The sequence below is a fragment of the Tyto alba genome, unplaced genomic scaffold (genome assembly GCF_018691265.1).
Source record: "Tyto alba isolate M040663 unplaced genomic scaffold, T.alba_DEE_v4.0 Super-Scaffold_27, whole genome shotgun sequence".
Classification (NCBI taxonomy): Eukaryota; Metazoa; Chordata; class Aves; order Strigiformes; family Tytonidae; genus Tyto; species Tyto alba.
Genome location: NW_024881301.1, coordinates 3414132 through 3436836, shown reverse-complemented (window position 1 = coordinate 3436836; position 22705 = coordinate 3414132). Strand labels below are relative to the sequence as shown.

General features: G+C 39.1%; 1 protein-coding gene across 3 annotated transcripts in view; it reads left to right on the top strand.

Annotated features, from left to right (window-relative positions):
- Window positions 1-22705, top strand: part of ASXL3 (ASXL transcriptional regulator 3) — a 135474-nt gene that overhangs the window by 87492 nt on the left and 25277 nt on the right. For all 3 annotated transcript variants that reach the window (XM_042798091.1, XM_042798090.1, XM_042798092.1), the window contains one exon: window positions 2524-2687. In XM_042798091.1, coding sequence (XP_042654025.1) covers window positions 2524-2687 — 164 coding nt within the window. The remainder of the gene's footprint in view (window positions 1-2523; window positions 2688-22705) is intronic.

The window sequence follows — 22705 nt, the reverse complement described above, 5'->3', positions numbered from 1 at the left end:
GCTACTTTCCATGCTACTCCCAAATACTTCACTTAATCTGATTACAAACTTCAGACCTGAAGTAAAAGGCCTAAATTAGGCACCATTAGCCATTAGGAAAGGTGCAGGAGAGAGAATTTGTTGTTCTTCTGAACGGATTTTGTTTTTTTAAAGTATGGCTATGCTGGACATCCACTGTGAGCTACTGTCCTATCATCCCGGGAATAATATACCTATTTCTTCCACAAGTTGATAAAATCTCCATAGTAGCCTGTAAGTGGTAGCAGATCAAATAAACCAGAAAATGTGTGACCCAGGAACACAGAATTAGGTTTGACTTTCTGATACTACCTTAGGCTTTTCACACTATTAAAATATCTGCCACTGAAGGTTGTTACTGGCTTTGCAGTCATATATTTTGTTTTAGTTTGGATCATCTCTGTGTGTATGTCTTTCCATAGGATATGAAGCGTTAGCTGGTGAAAACGTTACTCCAATTTGGAGTCACTTAGAAGATGGGGATATGTATTCTATATTGATTAAAGAAAAGAGTATGCATACAGGCATTAAAATCAGATCTATCATACTACATGTGTTACGCTTGGGAATGGTGTTCTTTTTGCATTTATAGTTAGTGGGTGGAACAGATGGCGAGGATAGTTTATTGTGATGCATTCATGAAAATGAGCACTATTTCTATACAATTGTCCTTTATAACAGGGCATTCATTGGTTTGTAATGGAGTCTGCTGTACTGAAATACAGTATGTTGGAAATATGTGTTGGAAGAGGTTATCTTGTGCTGAGTGCAAAGTAATCTTTGTCTCATTCAGTTAGTATTGTCTGCTGAAGAGTAAAAGGAAATTGCTGAAATGTTTGTGGGAGGCTGTGGCTGAAGGGGAGCTTTTAGAATTTACAGATCTGCTGCATTTTATTTCATTTTTACATTTTGTAGGTGATGTTATAGCCTTTCGGGGAGACCACTATAGGCCTTCCAAGGAATCTAAAGCATGACTGCATTATTTTTATTAATGTTACTATTAAGTAGTTTGTAGCACTTGAGAACTTCCTAATAATCAGTATTCCCAAATTCCCACATTTGTGAAATATATTTATTCTTCTTAACATGTCATTTGTAATCCTTGCTGAGAGGTCTTATGTGAATGCCAAAGACCATCATTGCTCATAGCAGTGGATTATTCTTTTCAATTGTTTTTTTAGGGATTCTGCAGGAGTTTGTGTATGATTTAGTTAAGACCCCCTTTTATAGCATCTTTGAAATATTTGAAAGTACAACAGACCAAAATGTGGAGGAGTTCCCGGGCGGGGGTTAGAAGCTTTTGAGTTTTTCTGGCCACCCAGACTCCCCAGTTCTTCCATTTCTGTATTGAGTATCATAATATATTAAGACTGAGAGGAAAAAAGGATTGTAGCAGTATGTATATACTCTGAAGCAGGTAGCAGTAATTGCTCTTTAAGGAGCTTACAAAAAAAAAATCTTTTAAATATCCTAGAAACAGTAACAAAATGAGACCAGGTGGGACCTCCAGTGGTCATCTAATTCATCATCAGTCCTAGGGCAAAATCAGTTGTACACCTGTCATTCCTGACAGCTATTTGTCTAACATTTGTCTAAAGATTTCCACTGATGGAGGCTGTAATTCCTCCCTATGGATCTAATCCAGTGTCTCCTTGTCCTTGGTGGTTGAAAGCTCTCTTTTCTCAGTACCTTAATGGAAATATTTCTTACTGTGCAAGAGTTTAAGCTTGTTACCTTTGCTATCCACTGTGGACGGTAAGAAGACATTGTTCTTTACCCCTGTGAATCAGCCATTTATGTGCTTCCCCTTCCACCATCTGCTGAGTCTCTATCTTACCCATTCCCGGGTTTGTACTTTTCCTCACAGACCCTATTTTCTAAACCGCTGGTAATTCCTGCTGCTGCCTTCTCTGCGTTGATAATTTTCAATCGTAGGTTCTTATGAAAATTCTGAAAAATGCATGTTTTCAGACACTAATTTAACACATTAAATATTCTCATCTCTATGAGATATAGAGATATGATCATCTCTATGATCACTGTCTACTCACACAGTTTTTAGCAGGTGCTATGGGACAAGTTACATAGGTCATAGTGCACTGCAGATGCAGAGCATGGCAAAAGAGAGGTTCTCTGTAGTGATTGATTCACATCAGCCTCATCAAGCAGCCTTTTGCTTGGAAATAGATGCTTATAATTATGTTGATGACACGACAGGAAAATCTGCTGCTGCCGAGTTGAGTTGGTCTCTTGAGCTTGGAAGTAAGAATATGTCAGCTGTGATGTTGACTGGAACATGGACCCTGTAAGAGCTCAAGAGACAAATACAGGGAATATAAAAGAAGCTGTTAAGGCACCTAGAAAAGGCTGTGTTACCCTTCTCAGAGTACTGTTTCTCTGAAACTTACTGTATTATACAATAAAAGCTAAAAACTTAAAGAGAAGAATTGTTCTTACTCTCTTCCTTTATTTATGCTTAAAGTTATTTCTGTTTATTTACTCCAGGACATTTGAAATGGACCAAAGCTGAGGATATTGACATAGAAACACCAGGATCTATTCTAGTGAACACTAACCTGAGGGCTTTAATAAATAAACACACCTTTGCTTCTTTACCTCAGCATTTTCAACAATACCTCCTGCTTTTGCTTCCAGAAGTAGACAGGCAGGTAAGTAGCATCATGCAATATTTCTTTCTTTAATGAGACTTTTTTACAGTGTGTTTGCATAGGCTGATTTGATTGACTAGGAGTTGTTCCAGGAAAGAACAAGAAGAAAACTTCCATACTTTCTTAGGTAAAACTGCTAGATGTAGAATGACTGTAAAGTTTATCTAAGCGTCAACCATCTCCTGCTTCCTTTCTTCTGAAAACCTTGTATGTAGCTCCCTGATTAGTCTGAAGGGAAACTGGGCAGCAGATCATCCAAACTTGCCAGATCTCTTAGCTAGCTTTCTACCTATGGTGTTGAAGATAAACTTCTCATCTTCAAGGCTTTATTTACATTGAGTCTCTTTTCATCTGTGATCTTCCTGGGCACTCTGCCAGCAATGTCCAGGTCGGTATTAGTTCTGTTGGGTTCTTCTCCTCCTCACCTTTTACACATGTCTACGTATGCATCTGCTCAGGTCCAGCGCACTGAATCCATTCATTCACACCTTTTGTAAGGAAGTTCCTGTTCTGAGCTCACAGCTGGCAGTTCATATGGGTTGTTAATCAGTTCTGTTGAGAAGAATCATTTGGGGAGTAACAGGGCAGAAATAAAAGTTCAATTTCATGTTGTTTCTTACAATGTTTGGTCCTTCCTGCATCTGTTGGTCGGATTGCAGGCTTCTTAGAGCAAGAAAAAAGTATTTCCAGTGTGCCTGGCAGTTAAAATAGCAAAGAGAGCGGAAAACAATCTCCTTTATGCACTTGACTCACTTCTGGATTTAAACAGTCTAAATTTCAGTGGGGAATACTCACATACTTAATTCACACACATTAACTTACCCAAATAGGGCCTTATATTTTTTGCAGATGGCTAGTATCCCTCTTTTTATGTAACAACTAGAGAATGCAGGTCACTTAATGAGTCATTTAAAACCTGCATCTTAAATCAGTATGTTAAATGACATGGTTTCATTTCTTAAACTGTTTGTAGTTAGTGTCTACCACAGTAACACAGGGAAAAGCAGTGCAATATGAGACAAAAAGAGAAAGAAAAATTGTATTGATGTACATTTACTCAGCCTCTTATCAAATTAGACACTGTATGTTGTAGACTAAAATTATCCACTTTGATAATGGAGTATTTTAAAAAGAACATTAAACCAGAGCCATAAGAGAAACAATGTAAATGTATTTATTCTCAAACTCCCACAAGGCAATCAAAGTCAGTATTGACAAATTTTAAGAGACCCTTTTTCTCTGCTATAAAACAGATTTTAATTTAGTGCCCAGCAACTATTTTCCTGATAGTTTTGTTTATTTTTTTTCTCTTTCTAGTTATTTTACCAGAAGAGATATATAAAAAGAAATCTGCTAGGTAAAGCCATGTTTTCTCTCCAACTATCAGAGATTCCAGTGTTCATGAATTACATTTCAAGTACAGGGGCCCTACTCAGAAGTTTTCTTTAAAATCTATTTTTAAGATGGAGGCTCTAGAACTGACAAGCTATTTACCTTCTTATCAGGGTTTTACAGCACAGCTTTTGGCAAGAAAATCAAGAGAATATTTATTGAATTTTATCATGCCTCACTAGTTAAAAGCAGTGCATTTCTTTTTCATTTTTATTTCAGAAAGCGTTCACATAATGCATACATTGCAGATGTTACTTCAAAGGCCCAGTGCTACGTAATTAGATACTATTATTTCACAAGCAAACTGGTCACAAAAAAGCAATTGTCATGAGACGTTTACAGGTTTCCTTCTGTCTGTCATCTTCTCACAGCATTCCATGGGTTTGTGTAGCATACCATGTTTTAACATGCATTTGGAAGGCAAGAGTCTCCATTCATCTCTGGAAGATTAATGGAAATGTTTGTCTTCTCATGTGATAGTTTGAAGATTGTTTTCTGGTGGGAGTGAAATACCCCGAGTCCTCACATTGCAGAGGTCTTGACAGAGAAAGAATTGCATCCCTTCTCTCGATACCCAAGAAGATGTCCTTTGCTATGCCTGAAGAGTAGCATCCCAGATACGGACTGATGAAAGCAATTGAACCTGATCCTCTTTTCCTTCCTGTGTCAAGTAGAGAATGCCAGTGTAGTGCTCCAGGATCAAGTCTGAGGAGAGAGAATTCCAGCCAGGGAGCTCTGGTGGGAGTCACTGGTGTTGGTGACTCGGACTGGACAAGGCAAGGGAATCCAGTCTTTCTCTTTTGTTTCTACTGTCTAAATCAAGTGGGGCATCAGGCAAGCAAAAAGGGTGTAAAACTATTCTTTCAGTTAGCTGCCTATATCTGAGGGTTCAGTTTCATTGTTTTATATTGTCCTTTTCTTGTTTTGTTTGAGAATTGCTACTCCTGCTCTTCTGGCTCTGACGCTGCTCCGCAGTTAGCTGCTGCTGTCTTCCCCAGAGAAAGCTGCATTTCTGTGTTGTCATATGGATATAGTATGTGAAGTACTGTAATGAATGGCACTATAAAAACGTAATAGAGTTATGCTATTTGTGTATATATAGTGATCTGTGAAATAAATTACTAATGAAGTGCAGTCTCATTTGGGTTTTATTACTGCTCCACATACAAAAACCCTATGATGAATGATCCTTTGTCATTTCTGTCATAAACACCATTTTTCTGGGCGGTATAACTCCTCCTCCTTAAATCGTATTGAGCTGAAACTTGTCATGCATATGTCAGTTTGAATAAGCATTTTTAGAAACCATTAGTTAAGGGAGTTGAGGTTTTCTTTATTTTGCATGCAAGTGTTTATTATAAATAAATGATTTCTCTCTCAACCCTGGTTAGTCTAATATGTTTTTTAAAAGTTAAGGGCCAAGTCAGGAGCTTCTTGGGATGTGTTTTCTGATTTTTTTTTTTTTTTGAGTTTTGTGTTGCTATCAGGGAGTCATGAGAGCCCATGAACACAGGGCTTTAGGAAAGATATCCCAGAATGGAGTAAGTTGGGAACAACTCTGCTGATATTGGTGCTGTCATTTTTCCTACTCCAGCTAGATTTTCGATGAAGTGCAAGTGTAGGATCATTGCCTTTTTTTTCCTTAGGAAAAGATAAATTGTATCATCAATTATTCACGCTTGAAATTGATTTCAGCTTGTATATTAGTTTAAATTTTATTTTGGTAGCAGTGAGGCCTTGTGTAATTTCCGTATTCAAAATGCCTATAAAAGAAATCGGAGCAAGTTGGCAGTTATGTTAGATATGTTTTCAAGGATTTTATTGCTTTCATTTGGGTTCAGAGTGAAATAATATGTGGACATTGTTCAAAGAAGCAGCTATGACCCAGACTTGTCTTTTTAGCAGACTGCTACAAAATGTTGCACCACTGGATACTGAGAAACTCTTGTCTGCAATTTGAACATCCACATTTTTAGCTCTTTGTTAATCTATATGGACTCAAAGGCTCAGAAACCTTAAACTCATCCGATACAGAAACCTGTTGGGTGATCCCCAGGAGACCTAGATGACTGAGCTGGCAATAAAGAAAACATGTAGGATAGAAACTATATGGAAAGCAAAGTCTCTGCACAAAAGATTTCAGTTGTCTGAAATCCCAGCAAAGTATTTTTCTTTTCAGCTCTAATTAGAACATTCTACAGCTGAAGAACAGTGCAATTTTCATCACAGAAATACCTGTTTCTAATATTAAAACATCGAGCTGAAAATTACACATAATAGAAGCCTTCCTGACCACCCCACAGCAAATATTCATCTTCAAAGCACGACGTTTCTCTCTATATCTAGATTGCTGTACTGCATCAGTGCCTCTTTAAATATTAATTAAACAACGTATGTTGTGCAAGGATGAGTAACAGGTCTGTATGACAGGTTGCTGAAAAGGAATGGCAGCCGACAATATCTTGTCTACACCAGCTTTCCTTGTTGCTGCTACTGGGGAGTCAAATTCCTGCTATTAACAGTGGGGTCTGGGCAAAAGGAAGGGAAATACACCCATGTAGTAAACTTCCAAAAGAGAGAAGTGCTGTCTCATCTGAATAGTAACAGAAATCTTAAGTGATTTTGCACATCCTTAGAGAGCTAAACAAAATACTCTTTCCTAAATGCTCTGAAAAATGTGTCTTTCCAGTCTCTACCAATGCTTAACAACGTTCTGATCTTTGACAATTTAACTCCCTGTCCTGTATTTTCTCTTCTGATAATATTGGGTTCTTCTGAGCCTCTCATGGTTTGCACCTGCCCTGCCCTTTTTCATTGGATGGGAAATTCCTCCTGCAAAGACACCCATGAAGGATATCAAAGCCTCCGCAGACCTGTGTGCTAGGTTGCAGTGATTTTATCTGACCAAACCTATTCATGAAGAGCATTTAAATAGTAGAGGATATCCTAGTAAAAATCATGTCTTGTCTTAGCTTTACTTGCTTTATGAAAGAAATTTAGCAGTCTTTTTTTTCTGAGTCTATCTACAGTTTATAGATAGTTGAGTTACTTAAATTCTAAACTTAAAAATTCTTAAGGAAATTCTGAAGCCATGCAATATTGCAGAAGTGTCTGTGAATATTTCAGGTTTATAGTAAGCCAATGTACTAAAAAGACAAACATTACATACAAATAAAAAGATTCTGAAATGGGTCAAAACCCACCTTAATCTCTTTCTTTTATTTCTAAATCTGTGAATCCCAAAATGCTCGCTGTCTTTTGGTCAGTGCCAGTACTGTTGTTATGTAATAACATTACAGCATCCTGTCATCTTAAGGTCAGCACAGGTTCTGTGTTTCTGTCTTGGCCTACTCAATTTAGGCTGATGCTAGACTTCCAGGTTGATTATATCACCTTGCAAAGATTCCCTCTCACCTTGCATTGAAAAAAAGCACAGGTTGATGTCAGTGGTTTTCTCTGTTCTGTTTAAAATAGAAGTAATTTTGGGGACATACCTACAGAATTCCATTTCAAACCTCTATGCATTCATGTAGTATGAATCAGCTTAATATCTGTTCCTACCATTTGAGCAATAATAACAAAAGGTAACCATTGTTTTTGATGTGCACAAATTACTCCTACTCCCAAGCACATCAGTTTGAGTTACACAGTGAAGAGCAGGTAATGAATAATACACAAAATTCTTATGCTTGTAAAGGACAAGGAGAGAGGTCTGGTATGTGCCATTCTAACACAGAATAATGCATAAAATAAATACAATTTAGTATATATCTTACTGTATATTAGTTTTATATTAAAAGACAGTAAGCAAAGCTTTAGTTCCACAGTTCCTTCCATGTAGCAGTGTAACCATCTTCCCCTTTGCTTTCTTAACTCCATCAGTACTTGGATTATATTTACCATTGGACTTTTCCAGAATTTTCTTTATAAGACATCAAACTGCAAAAATTAGTCCTGTGTGCATTATTTGCTCCCAGTTTTATGTTTCCTCCATGGAATTATGTGTAGTAGTAGCTAAATGGTTACCCTATCTTAGCTGCCTTTTCTGCTAATACTGCAACCTTTTAGCTGTCTTTTTAAATTCTCTATCATCAGTAGATTTCAAATATTTATTATTATGTTCCTGTAAATGTTCGAGTTTTACACTGAAATAGTTTTAGGGTTATGACAAAAGCATTTTAGTTCAGAGAACATTTGCAATAGAAGGTTAAATGTAACATATGTCTTCTGCACCTAAGCATATTTTAAAAGCTGTTAAATTGGCACCCCTGTGTGTGTAGTAATTGAAGGTCATTTTATGTCCCATTTCTCCCTTTAGCTGACATTTTTTCTTTGTTTTTATTGGTTAACGTGAGTAGCATGGCACTGCTGTAATGTGCTTTATTTGTACAGCTTTATTAGGGTAGTTTTAATATAGGTATCTTATAGACTAGAGGGATGAAGAAATTCCAAGGCACTTAAGCTGCCTTTTCAATAAGATTCCGAGGCTGATTCTCAAGCTCGGCTAGCCAGGGATGTTCAGAGAGGTTACTACCCCAGCTGGCCCCTCTGTCCTTGTGCTGCAAGTTAATACCTTTTTTACCAAATGCAGCTGTATGGACAATGTAGCTGCACATTTCACAGTCATGTATTAACAAGAAACATCAGTTTCACTTTACATGAGTTGAAGGCTGAAGGATTTTACTTCAAAATCCCTGTTGGCTTTAGCTACAGGAATACTCTTAGCTTTCCTGGTGCAGTCCGGTAAGGCTCACTGAAGTTGCATTGCAATCTGGCTGCTCTGATTGATGTGGTAATGGAATTCTTGTTTGCTTGTTTCCAATAATGCTAAGAGGTCCTCCTCAATATCAGTACTTCTACATATATGAATAGGAGGCTTTACATTTTTTACTAAGTTTCATGGTTTTGTGTTTCTGCAGGCTTGGTCACTGTATTTCAGAACTGTTCATCGGTGTTTTCCACCATGCCACATCCATGTCGTGGAAGTTCTTATTTAATTTCTAAAGCCCTAGCTTGACACACTTAAAGCATGTCTCACCTTTACAAACAAGTTTTTCAGAGGTGTTAGCAGAACTACTGCAATTGCTTTTGTCTGTAGCGAGTCTCAACTCAGAACATCTAGTAGGACACAGCAATGGTGCTGTGCCCGCTGAAAGTACCAGAGTCACAGCTGTCTCTGCAGCATCCTTTTCCATAAGTCCTTCTGGTATGTGAGGGGCCTTATGCTTCTATTGCAAACTAGTGACTTTTTTGCTCCACTCTCCTTCCCTCCAAACAAATTTTATAAACTACAGTGCACAGCTGTTAGTGCTTAAAAAAAGACCTTATATGCAATACCAGTTCCATTTACATTTGACAGAATTGTAAGTACTTTAAAAAAAGAAAATAATTGATAAAACACCTCCCTTCCAGTGGGAAAGTACTTGCACACATGCCTTTTTAAATGACTTTGTGCTAGGAGCTGTGATACGAGAGTATAACTAGTATGTGGACATAAAGAGTAACACGTATGGACACAAGGGACTGGCATGCTTCAGATTATGTAGCTATTAAGGATGCATTGCACTACTGCAGTGTATAGCGTTTCAACTATTCCTTCCTTGCAAAGTGCTAATAATTAAGTGATATGAGTTGGTCTGCAGTGCCTCCAGTGTTGTCAGTGTAGGGCTGCACTGGAGTTAGATGCAGAACAGAACATTCTGTACAGTTCTGAATCTGAAGACAGCCAAGGACTTGAAACAGGACATTGGATGCAGGTGCAGTGAAAAGAAGAGCAAGCAGAAGTGATCCATCCACACTTCTGCCACAGTCTCTTCTTCTATTTCCCCCTCTCTCTCTCCCTCCCTTTCTTTCCCTCTTTTCCCCTCTCCTCCCTCCCTGCTCCCTTCTCGCCCTCCCTCTGTCTCCCTCCTTCTTTACCCCTCCTCCTCCTCTCTCCCTCCCTCTCTCTCCCTCCCTTCCCCTCCCTTCTCTCGTTCTCACTCTCTCACCTTCCCCTTTTCAGTATATTTGTTTTGCTTAAATAAAAAAGGGGGAAAGAGGTTGAGGGGTTCTTTCCTAATTATTTCAGAACATTGCTATTCTTTGTCTTTGAATTATTTAAACTCAAATTTCTTTTAGCTTGTTCTCTTTTGTCTTAAGGACATACAGCCCTTATTTGCATAGGAAGGCAACGTTTTCTAATGCCTAGAGAAAGGGGATTGGATACAGGGTTTTGATTTATGACATTCATCCAGAACGACTGGCTAATTTTAGATGTTTATGTGTAACATCCCCTCACTTTCTGCTTCCCGGGTCAAAGGCATATGTCTTATTTTCATCAAAAGCTAGACGAATAGACCTTGGGTGTTTATATTGCTTCTTCTGCACCTTCCCCAACATATGAGCATTGCTGGATAATTGAATAATGTTTTAGTTTCTCAAAGTCTCCAACCATCTTTTTTTAAACAAGTTTGATACGTGCTTGTCTTGGTCATGGTCTAATGTATGTTTTGCTATTTTACTTTTTTCTTCCAGGGTTATGTGCCTCTTCTAGTACCTTTATAAATACTTTCTGTTTGCTGAGTGTTCTGACATGCTTGGAATTGGTACTTGCATGATATATATAATAGAAAAATAAATTGTAATTGTAATTTCTATAATCTGAATGCAGTTAAAAGGTACTGTTTGCTGCATGTTCTGTTTTTCCTTATATTTTACTTGTTTTCTGCTTCATTTTAAAACATGCTTTATCTTTTCATTTTGCCAGATTTATTATTGTCCTTAAATTCATTTAATTTCTTGCATGTGAGCTCAACCAGATTGGATTCTATTGTCTTTTTTGACATTACAGTGTATTGGAATGAATATAGCTTTCCCACTTGTCTTCTTGATTTAGACAAGGTCTAAATTAACAAGTCACATTTCATTTTGAAAACATATGTTTGCAATTCTTCAGTCTTACTCGGCATATTTCCCACTTTAGTGAAGATGGAAAAGGTCTTTGTTTCTTTCTTTAAAAGACTCTTCTTCTTTTTCTCCTCTTGTCTGAAGCAATTATTCCTATAGCAGTAGATATTCTCTTTTTCATCCTTTGATGTTTTACTTCTAAGTTTAGACTGGTTAATTTTTAAAGGACTAAAGTAATATTCAGAATTTCTTTCACCATCTGTCTTCAGAATCTGTCTTTTCATTTTATATTCGAAGGCAAACTGTTTATGTTATGTCGATAATCAGCTGGGAATGACAAGAGTTTTTGTTATAAGGATTGATAACTTCATAATCAGGACTAAATAAAGTTTAGCCATTTTCTAGGTCAGGTTATACTCTACTGCGAAAAAGTGAGACCAGGGAAGAGAGATTATACAGAGTGAACATTAGCACTCAGGTTATGTTACATCAGAACTGCTGTGAGAGACATAGTGTGAGCTGGTATCTTTCCGTGTCACCTACCTAAAACATGAAGTTGAGGTGGCTGAGTTTGTTGTTCTGGGAGCAGCTCATAAGTCGGATCCATGTATTGCTGTCTCCTGTATTCCTTTGTGTTGGATGTATCTGTATTCATGTACTTCTCAGCTTTACCATAGCTGTTTTGTGGTCACAACAGCAAATAGATCCTGATAGTTGCATCTTGTCAGAAGCAATTTTCTTATACTCCTGTTTACCTACTTTAAACTCAGAACCTCTTCCATTGTTGGCTTTAAATACATGGAAATTGTTTTAAGAAAGAACAGATTTTTCTTCGAAGTCATGGCACTATGTGTAAATGTATGCATGTAGTTTTGCATCTGAGATGAGCCTCTAAGTGTTCCTCATCTTCAGGCAAGAAACAGTTGCTATCCTTTTGCCTCTGTGTTTTTTGGCCAGCCCTGTCTGTTTTTTTAAATGTTCTGTAGCTTCCAACTGCATTACTTCTTCCACATTCCTCCCATCTTTGTCCTCAAGACCTGAAATCATCAACATTTTGTTTTAAACTTGGTAATTGCCAACCCTTTACTATTCATTCCCCTCCTTTTTTTTTTTTTTTCCTCTCCAATATTATACTATGCCTTTCTCTGCACATGTTTCTCTTTCCTTTTTTTATGTGTATCAAAACCACTGATGAAAATTTGCTTCTCTTGAGGAAAGACAGGCAAACAAGACAAGGGGAGTGGTTGCCCTCAAGGGGACCAGTGTATGTGTATGGAGCTTTTCTGCATGGTGGATTACAGTCTAGTTCAAATCTTAGGGGTTAGGGTGAGAGGATAGGCAAGTGGCATGAACATCACTGTGATGTGAGTTTGCTAGCCCGTCCGATCTAACTCAGCACTGGTAAGGTCACACCTAAGACTACTTTGTCCACTTCTGGGCTCCCCAGTAGAGAGAGATGGAGCTACTGGAGACTCCAGTGAAGGGTCACTGAGAGGATGGTGGAACTGAAGCGTCTCTCATGAGGAAAGGCCTTTGAGAGCTGGGACTTAGCCTAGAGAAGAGAAGGATTGGGAGAAATCTTAGCAATATATATAAATACCTGAAGGAAGGTTGTGACAGAACCAGAAGCAATGGGCACCCAAAAGACAGGAGGTTCTATATGAATGTAAGGTAAAACCTTTTTTAGTGAGGGCACAGGCTGCCTAGAGAGGTTGTGGATTCTCCGTCCTTGGAGATACTTAGAAGCCATCTGGACATGGTCTTGGGCACCTGTCTCTAGGTGACCCTGCTTGAGCAGGGAGTTTGGGCAAGATGACCACCTCCAGAGGCCATTCTAACCTCAGCTATTCTTAATAGGGTGAGGAAGTGGATAAACTCTTCTTTAAATAACTTGAGGAAGTCTGTATCACAGACCTGGTTCTTACGGGGAATTCGACCTCTCTGTTATCACTAGAAGGGCAACACAATTGAATGCAAATGGAGATTTCTGGAGGGTGTCAGGGTATTCCTTGGCTCTGGTAATGGAGTAGGCAACTGAGGATGATGCATAGTTAGATCTGCTGTCGATAGTATAGAATAGCTGGCTAGGGGGGTAGTAATAAATGCCTGTGCTAGCCATAGCTACAGTGATTGTGAAGTGGACTTCAAGTAATAGTACACAGAACAAAGAAAATTTGGGACTGTTGCTCGATGGGGTGTGTGATTTAATGACTATGAACACATATACAGCTGACATAATGCATTCTTTGCCTCCGTTTTCACCAGAAACATCTCCCAGGCCTCTGAGCTTTGTAAAAGCATTCAAAGAGGAGAACTGCCAGAAGTAGATAAGGACCAAGTCAAGATTACTTGCGAGAACTTGACCCATAGAAATCCATGGGACACAACAGACTGCATCTAGGGGTACTGAGAAAGATGGGTAATGTGTTTTCAAGGCCACTCTCTATCACCTTTGAAAGGTCCTGGAGATCAGGGAAGGTCCCCAATGACTGGAGAAATGAAATGTTGCACCCATCTTCAAAAAAGGCTAAAAGAACCCTGGGGTCTTGGTAGGCAGCAAGTCAAATATGAGCCAGCGTTGCACACTGGCAGTAAAGAAGGCTGGCAGCATCCTGGGCTGAAGGAGCAGGACCACAGCCAACAGGTCAAGGGAAGTGGTTATTGATACCCTTTCTTTCAAGGAAGACATTGACATATTGGAGCAAGTGCAGTGGAGGGCTACCAAGATGGTTAAGGGCTGTAGTACAGGAGAGTTGGATTTGTTCACACAAGACAAGAGGAGGCTTCAAGGGGATCTAATGGGAGGTTGTAGAGAAGACAGAGATCTTCTTGGAGGCACACAGTAATAGCATTAGAGACAATGGAAACAAGCTGAAATGTGGGAAATTCTAATTTGATTATCAGGAAAAATATTTTCACAGCAAGGGTGGTTAAGCACTGGAAGAGGTTGTCCAAAGAGGCTGTGGAAGCTCTCTTCTCAGATACTCTGAACTCAAGTGGGCAAGACCCTAAACAAGCTGCTCTGGGTGGAATGGCTTAGAAAACTTCATGACCTCTGGAAGTCATGCCCAACCCACATGATTGTTCATATGATTCTGTAGGTGATATCTGCTGCTTTTTCCTCAGACCTATCAGAGAAAGCATGTAGATTGATGTCTTGATTTCTTCTTGAGAGTTCCATCCTGTTTGGTGTTCATTTCTTCGTAATCTTCTGAGTCATTTGTTGCATTGTTTCCCTTTTTTTTTCCCAAGGAATTTTTTTTTTTTTTCCCCAGGATTTGAAATCTACGTTTTGTATGTGTGAAAACCTGAAGTACAAACACAGTATGTAAGCTGTTCAGTAATGGGCTAGCTCTTTAATATGATTTAAGATGTTTTGTTAGTGTTCTTGTTTTCCTTTGTTAGTATGTCTCATTTTTGCCTGGCCTTTGATTTTTATCCCCATATGATGTGTATTATTATAGTTTAATAATGCAACCAGGTTAGTACTTTCAATATGTTTCTTTCTGGTCTTGAAGATTAATGAAAAGCTTGTGCTTTAAGCTGATAGGTTCCTGTCTTTCTTTTTCCCTACACTGACATAATTTTCAAGGGTGTACTTTGCCCTAGCATCATTTATGTAAAGAATTTACAGAATTCTTAATTTCTTGAACCAAGTTTGTGCAGTTGCTACTCTAAGAATTTATGGAAGTCCAGTGTTTTTATTTTGCTGTTCACTGTGTGGCAGATTGCATTCAAAATGTTTCTGTTTTGCTGTTCACAACTTTCTCACTGGGGCCCTTCACACAGTTATTTTTTCAAGGCCATAGGTAGTGCCACTGGTTTATCCCCATATACTTTCTTTTTCTGGATCTCCAAACTCTGCTTTCTTGCCAATTCTGAGTGAAATACGAATTATCTATCACACCTACAGGTGCTTCCTGTGGACTCTTGAGCTCTTTTTGTGGCTATTTCCCTTACCATTTGAGGTTTACCTGGAAGTTCAGAGGTATCCAACACTGAGGAGTTACATAGTAAGGCAGTCTAACCTAGATATTGAAGCTTAATGGTGGCAGTGGGACTTCAGCGGTGTAGGAAAGGACACTGTTTTGTACTGGAAATAATGATGTGGGTTATTCCATTGCTAGTTTCTAAATCAGATTTGAAAAGAAGATATGGTCATGATTATGGACAGCTCAGCAGAAACATCTGTTCGGTCAACATTTAAGCAACAACAGGGAAGCTGCACTAAAGAAAACTATTTCATTACATAAATAGTATTAAGTCATCATCTTGAATACTAAGCATGGCCAGTTCACATCAGAAGCTGTGGAAGGAATCCAGAGAAGGGCACCAAAATTTACAGGAGCCACAAAAAAAAATCTAAAGAAAAATTACTGGATTTGGGCTTTTTAATCTACCAGAACCAAATTAAATGTGAAGAGCAGCAACTTTAAGTGCTGTATTTCATACAATAGGCAACTACCCCATAGAACTCTTTTGCATACTAAAAGTTAGCATTGATTGCTGGCAGAATTTAAGTGATATAAATAGAAGATGGTGGTGCATATATTTGAATAGTAGCCACAGTTATGTCAAATGGACTGAAATATTTATGGAAAATAAAAATCCCCCTTTTCAGCCTTACGCCAGCTAAGCTAAATAGAAATAGAAATTTTTAATCTGACAGCTTTCCTAGTAATTAGCTATTATGTGATCTTTCATGAGCTTTATCTACGTTATCTGTTGCTTGCAATTATCAAGGGTTAGTTCAACCTCTGATTTTATCTAATATTGTTACCATATGGTACCTCTCACATATTACTGACTGCTGAAAAACTCTGCTTAACATTGAGTTGTGTAGCAGAAACACTATCATCAGAAATGCAGCCATTGTTTAACAGAACTTACAGATTTTTTGTGACAGTTATTGCTGCTTTTCCTTTTCTTACCCAAGTGCATTCACACTCATTCTCTGTTACAGACTTGACAACTGTTGGAGCATCCTTTTAGTTTGGTTCTATTTATCACAATCTCTTTGAATTGTAGTTGTACAAGTGGAAAAATAACTTTTAGATAGGTAATGGCATACATGAACAGTCAGAAGTGTTCTATAGGAAATGGAGAACTTCATCAATGATTTTCATACTGTAAATACGTGCAAGTTCACTTAAAAGTATTTTTCAGGTGGCTAAAAGTTGTTTTTTAATTGCCAACTATTACTTGACAGGGAAAGCTCTAGCTGTGAAGAATTCCTTGATGTAATTGGTTCCCAGATCATTAGTCAGAAATGACACAGTCCAGAGACTGACAGGAGCACATATAGTAATAAGTTCTGTTCCCCTTTTTAGTGCCTTGTCTATTTTGTGATGGTAACATTTTTTCTAGAAAACATTGGTACGGACAAAGCATATAGCCTCACAATACTACTCTCTACAGCCATTCTGTATTTCCCAATGATAACTTCTGGCTTTTGGGGTTAATGAGAAATCTGTTTTACAGGGATGCCACACTCAGCCTTAAGAGCAGAAAGTATCCAACTTGGCTTTTAATATGCCTTGAGCTATCAACTGCTAGCAAAGGAGTTGTTAATGAGTGAGTAAGGCTCCTTCCAGTGATCATGAAGCATAATTCTGGTGGCTCATATGACAGGTTTGTGTTTGAGAAAGATGGTTCCAGAAACAGAGAGTGTGTCCACAATACAGGCAGAGCCAGAAGACAGTGCAATGCTCCATGCTATGACATCCATTTAAGATATTTTAGAACTAATTGCAATCTAAGGTTTAAATCGCATGCTGGCAAAGCTAAGCCATTATTTTATGAAATTGCAGTGTTTCTGAAGGTCGTTCTGTCCAAATGAGTGGTTGTTTCAGATATGAATCATGAGCTGTGGTCAGTTACACTAGATGCATTAAGTGACTCTGTTGGAAGGGTATTAAGAGGCTAGAGGCCTTGAAGACAGAATGCAAGGACTGACTTCAGCATCTTTTTTTAAAAAAAGGAGGTTGGCAATTGGTCAGAAGAGAATTGCATACAAAAGAGCTTTTAATTTTCTTTTTAATGATGATGTAATAGATAGCAACTTGATATACCGTGTGTCCTAGGTTTGAGTGAGTGGAGGGAGGCTTTGGTATCAGGAGAGGGAGCTACACTGGTGACCCCCTGTGAGAAACTTCTTAAAGCTCCCCCAGCTCCAAGTCAGCTCCACCTCTGCACCAAGGCCGAGCCCATTAGCTGCACCTCTGCGATAATGTATTTAAGAAGCGGAAGCTGGGAGGAGGAATTGGAGTTGTGAGGAGGAGTTGTGAGGAGGGCATCTTTGCAAACAGTGGAAGAAAGGAGGAGACAAGGTGGTGGGGGTGCACCGGTGCAGAGCCCTCCAGAAGTCCCTGGTGAGACAGCAGGGCTGCCCCCCTCCCAGCACCCATGGGGGTCTGCAGTGGAGCAGATGCCAACCTGCAGCATGTGGAGGAGCCCACACTGGAGCAGGTGACTGCACCTGAAGGAGACCGGGATCCTGTGGCAAGAAGCAGCCCCAGCTGTTGTAGTTTGGCTCTGGGAGGATTGCAACATGCAGGGGTTCCCACTGGAGCAGCTTGGGAATTGCTGCGTCCCATGGGAGGGACTCATGTCACAGAGAGTTTGTGGAGGACTGTCTCCTGTGACGGGGGGACCATATGGAGCAGGGAAAGAATGCGAGAAGTTTCCCCCCAACCTTGAGGAAGAAGAAACAGCAGCACTGACTGCACCCCCCACTCCCTGCCCCCTGCATAGCTGTGGGAAGGAGGTAGAGATATCAGGAGCAGAGCTGAGCCTGGGAAAAAGGGAGGGGTGAGGGGAGGTGTTTTCAAGATGTGGTAAAGCTTCTCACTGTCCTACTCTGTCTGTTAAGTGTTGGTTTTGTTAGTGTTAGAATTAAAGCAATATTCTTTAAAAGTCTGTCTTTTGCCCGTGACTGTAATGGGTGATTCATCCCTCCCTGTCCTTATCTCAGTACCAGAGCCTGTTGCTTCATTTTCTCCTTTGCGGCGCTGGGGGGCAAAGGGGGTGAGAAGCTGCATGGTGCTCAGTTGCCCTCTGAGCTCAAACCATGACACCTTGAAACACTTAGCATCTTTTATATCTCGACATAGAAAATATGCAAACTTAAAGGACAATTTATCTAGTCTTCTATATACTAAGGCAGAATCAGTGATGTCTGTTTTTCTTGATAGATATTGTCTAAATTTTTTTTGGCTGTTCAGTGATGGAGAATTCACAGCCTCTCCAAATAAGTCCAGTGCTTTATTGTTTTCACTGTTAGAAAGTTTTCTCCTCCATGTATAATCTGAATCTCTCTCACTGAAGTTCTGACTATTATTCTTTGTTCAGTTTGGCATCTACATGGAGAGCATGGAGATTACTGTGTTCGTTTTGCAGTAGCCTTCAAACATGAAGGCAGTAACCCATTCCCCATCTCCTCCTTCTTTTTCTCAAGAATCAGCCCATATTAATGCAGTCTTTGTAGATCTAGGACCAGAAATCTGTGCTGAGCCTCATTTGTCTCCTTTGGACTTTGTACCAGTTCTGAGTTGCAACAATCAAATTTGAAGGTATTACTCCAGTTTAAGTGAGAAGCAACACCAAGGAAAGCAGAACTGATTTCTGTGTTGTTACACTGTATTCCCATTTATAACTTCCAGCATTGTGCTCACCTTCTTTGCAATTTTATAGGAAGGCTGACTTACATTCAGTTTGTGATCAGCCCATGTGCTCATAAGCCACAAATACTTTTCTACAGAAGCACTGAATAGCCACTTATTTTCTTCATTTCATATTACTCTAGTTATTACTGCAAGAGTCTGAATCTTTACATTTGCCACTATTACAATGCCCTACTTACCCCTATTGTTTTCAAAGTAATTCTCAAAAACATCAAGAGAATTCTGAATTTCAGTTGTAGACTTCAGTATACTCAGTCTCTCTCTGACTGATATTATTTGCAAATTCCTTCGATTTTTTTATCATGCCCCTGAAATACAGCCTCCCAGTTGATAAAAAATAAGCAATAGTTCCCTAAGTAAAGATTTCTGAGCAGTTCTGTAGATACAATTACAGTTTATATATCCTAGCTTCGCTTAAGAAAATGTCATGTGACACAGCATTATTAAAATCAAGATATAAAATTTGTGCTGTTTCTCTTCAGTCACTGAGCTTTTTATGCTGTCAGAAAGAAAACAGACTGACTTGATGTGACCTATTCTTGACAAATCCGTGTTGGCTGTTGCTCAGTTCCTTGTTAACTTTCAGACAGTTGTGTATAGTGTGATATCTTGTGCTTTAAAGATTGAACATATTCTTCATGTTTGAAGACAGGGGGAGCAAGCAAGAGATTTAAACATAGGCTCTTTGTGTCCACTGAGATGCACTGCGGTATGTAGTCTAGTACCCAACTACTTCTTCAAAAGTTTATAGGTCCCCTGTAGGTTCTGTGTTGTATTTGCCCAGGATGTGTCCATATGATTATCTTAGGACATCCTAGGGCATCCCAAAAAAGAATTGGTTGTCTGTGTGTAGGCCATAGAGTTCTTCCAAAGCTGGATTAGTCTATATGTCTTTAGCTGTACTTATCCCCTTCTTTACACACGGCTGATACATATGTGCTGTATACATATAGATAGCACATTTAATTTTGCAGTTGTCTTCTTCACTGCTCTGAATTCTGTCTTTTAACATTTCTGAAATAGATTCATAAGTGGGCATTTAACAGGCTAGTCTATCAAGCCCAGATGATTTGAATGCATTTAAGTAATATTTATTCAGCTCCTTGCTTGTTCAAGGGTGAGATTTTACCTTTTGCCTTTTTTTGATGGTATTAATTGTATAAAGCACCCAAATGCAGCAGATTTCTGGTGAAGATGGGTGCAAAAAAGGCAGTATGAACATTAGTTTTGTCTCTGTATCCCTCTAGTTTTTCCCCTGTGTTGCACAGTGGACTTTTTCTTTCATCATCTTCTTGCTCTTAATGTACTTTCTTAGTACATTCTCCAGAATTATTTCTTCCGGAGTTTGATGTGTCCCTTGCCAACTGGGTCTAATTTTGGCCCATTATACCATGTTCTGCTGTGGTATCTTGCTTAGTAAGTTGACCTCATTTCCATTCCCTGCATGCTGTGAGATCAACAGTGAGGTCCTAACTAAGACACTGTGGTCTCATTGTACAATCCGCATTATTCCTCTTCAGGAGGCTTTGTACTCCTGTGGTCAGTATTGTTTATTTAAAGAACTGTGAGGTTTCTTTAACTCCTTTTTCACTAGTACCACTTTGTTGGGGATTCTCCCAACTAATTCTGTATTTATGAAACTATGCCTACTTGAAACACATTTTTTTTTATTCTGTTGTCATTTGTTCTTTTTTTTTTTCCAAACAAGCTTTAGTCTTTTATATTACTATCAGTCATATATATTATCAGATCTTCATTTTGCCAATTAAGTCACAATGTTGATTGTCAACTAAATCTTCCAAGTTCTCCTACATACCATTTGTAGCTCTTGCATTAGTGTTCAACCATTAAAGACTGAGATAAATGTACCACTGTCATCACACTGGCCCCTTCTTTAACCCCTCCTTTTATAAATAAACTTGCTTTGGCAGTGGTCCACGGAACAGCATTTTATTTTATTTAATTTGCCTATACTATTGGGCCACATATATAAATACAGCATTCAAATTTTGGAGAAATTAGCAAGTCTGTCTTTATAGCATGTTCCCTGTCCTCTGTGAGTGCTGTTTTCCATCGTTGCTTACCATATCTCTAAACCTCCTTGGGACATCACTCCATGGGTGAAGATGCCAAAGCTGTTCTGTCTATAGCACCTATTAAACTGTGACTTCATTACCAGTATATGTCTGTCACTGCTGATGCAAACGTCAACAGATCCCTTGGTTCCTTGATGAGTCCTACAGCCTCTTTGTCACTTCTGATCCACTCAATCTCATTTCTGGTTGTATTCTTAGATTGAAGGTAGTTGCACATCAAAGTTTAATGACCAGTGAAACTTGTAGATTTTGCAGGCATCACACCTACCAAGACCTTCATGAGGTTCATCAGATAGTCTCAGTTGTCCTCATTCCCCCCTTGGAATCCCCTTTGGAGGTGGTGAATCTCTTGGACACTGGGAACACTGGCTTTTCTTAACCTGTGTTTGGGATTGGATCCTCTCTTTTTCCAGAACAGGTTCTAATTTTGGAATTACGTTGCTCTGTATGTAAAGATCATGTGAAGGTTTGGAGGGTTTAGCATGGAGAAAGCTTTTTATTCTCTGAATGTGTGCTTGGGTGCATTGTGCTGTTGTATCTGAATTTCAAACTTGCCAAACAGTCACACATGTAAACTAGTTACTGGTGCCTGAGACCGCTTATAAAAATTTACATATGCCCATTTTAAACTTGATGTTTGAAGGGGAATGGGACTGCAGTCTTTGGTGTCCAGTGCAGCAGATGTGGGTTTATAGTCTGTCGTGTCAGTGCTCAGGAGTTTGTTTGTGGCAGCATAAACCTGGAACATTTTTCCAAATGTATCTGCAGAGCTTGTATCTAGTTCTGCTCTGTGTGACAATGGGTGGGGTTTTTTAAGTTTTCAGTAGTTAATGACAAGGTAGATGTCCTTTAGAAATGCATTGCTTCATCTTTTATGCTGTGCTTTATAAGCATTAAGAGGAATTAATTTGATCAGTGCTTTTGTTGTTACGCTTTTCTGGTTTGGCAGTGTGTTACCTCTTTATAGCTTTCCTGCATCGAGTTTCTCAGCTGTTTGACACAGAGTGGGACAAGATTCACCTCCAAATTAAGACATCTAAATTTGTATGTCTGCAAGTGTGCTGTCTAAACTCCCATTATAGATGATGCAGATCGAATCAATACATGAACAAAGAGCCTGAAGAGCTATTTGTCTCACTGTAAAGTAGATGCCTTGCTGGTCAGCTGAATAATCCTCTAGGCTCCATTGACTGAATCAGCTAGACCTCCATTTGCTGTAATAGGAGATTGGAAACCCAGGCTACATCTAGACATTTACATTAGTTATTTTAATCTTAAACTGAATTCCAGCCAGGAATGCCACCACCCCCATTACTTTTTAAGTTACATTTGTATAAGGCTGTAGAGTTTAGGTTTGTATGCCTTTGGCACTAACACTATAGAAATAGCAAATATTAATCTTTGTCATCAAAGGATAGTTTGTAAAGTATGAGTTTGGATACTGTTTTTGTAACAACTGGTAGCAGTCACCCCTTTGATTTACCCCCTCAAAGAATCCCAACAGTACCTTAAGTAGTGGCCCGAAGCCACTGATCACAAGGGGCAAGCATCCAGTTTTGGTGGTGTACACAGATATTTGATGGTATCAGCTGGGGACTTGCTTGTGAATCGGTGTCATAGTTTAACCCCAGTTGGCAACTAAGGGCCACACAGCTGCTCTCTCACTCCCCCCTGGTGGGATGGGGGAGAGAATTGGAAGTGTAAAAGTGAGAAAACTCATAGATTGAGATAAAAGACAGTTTAACAGGTAAAGCAAAAGCTGCACACACAGGTAAAGCAAAGTGGTGGGGTGAGGTGAGAAGCAGAAAAGGCCTTAAGGCTGTGTAAGCACTGCTCTCCAATAACAAAAACATCCCTGTATTATCAACACTGTTTTCAGCACGAATCAAAAACATAGCACCATACTGGCTACTATGGAGAAAAATAACTGTTCTAGCCAAAACCAGCAGAATTGGGCCAA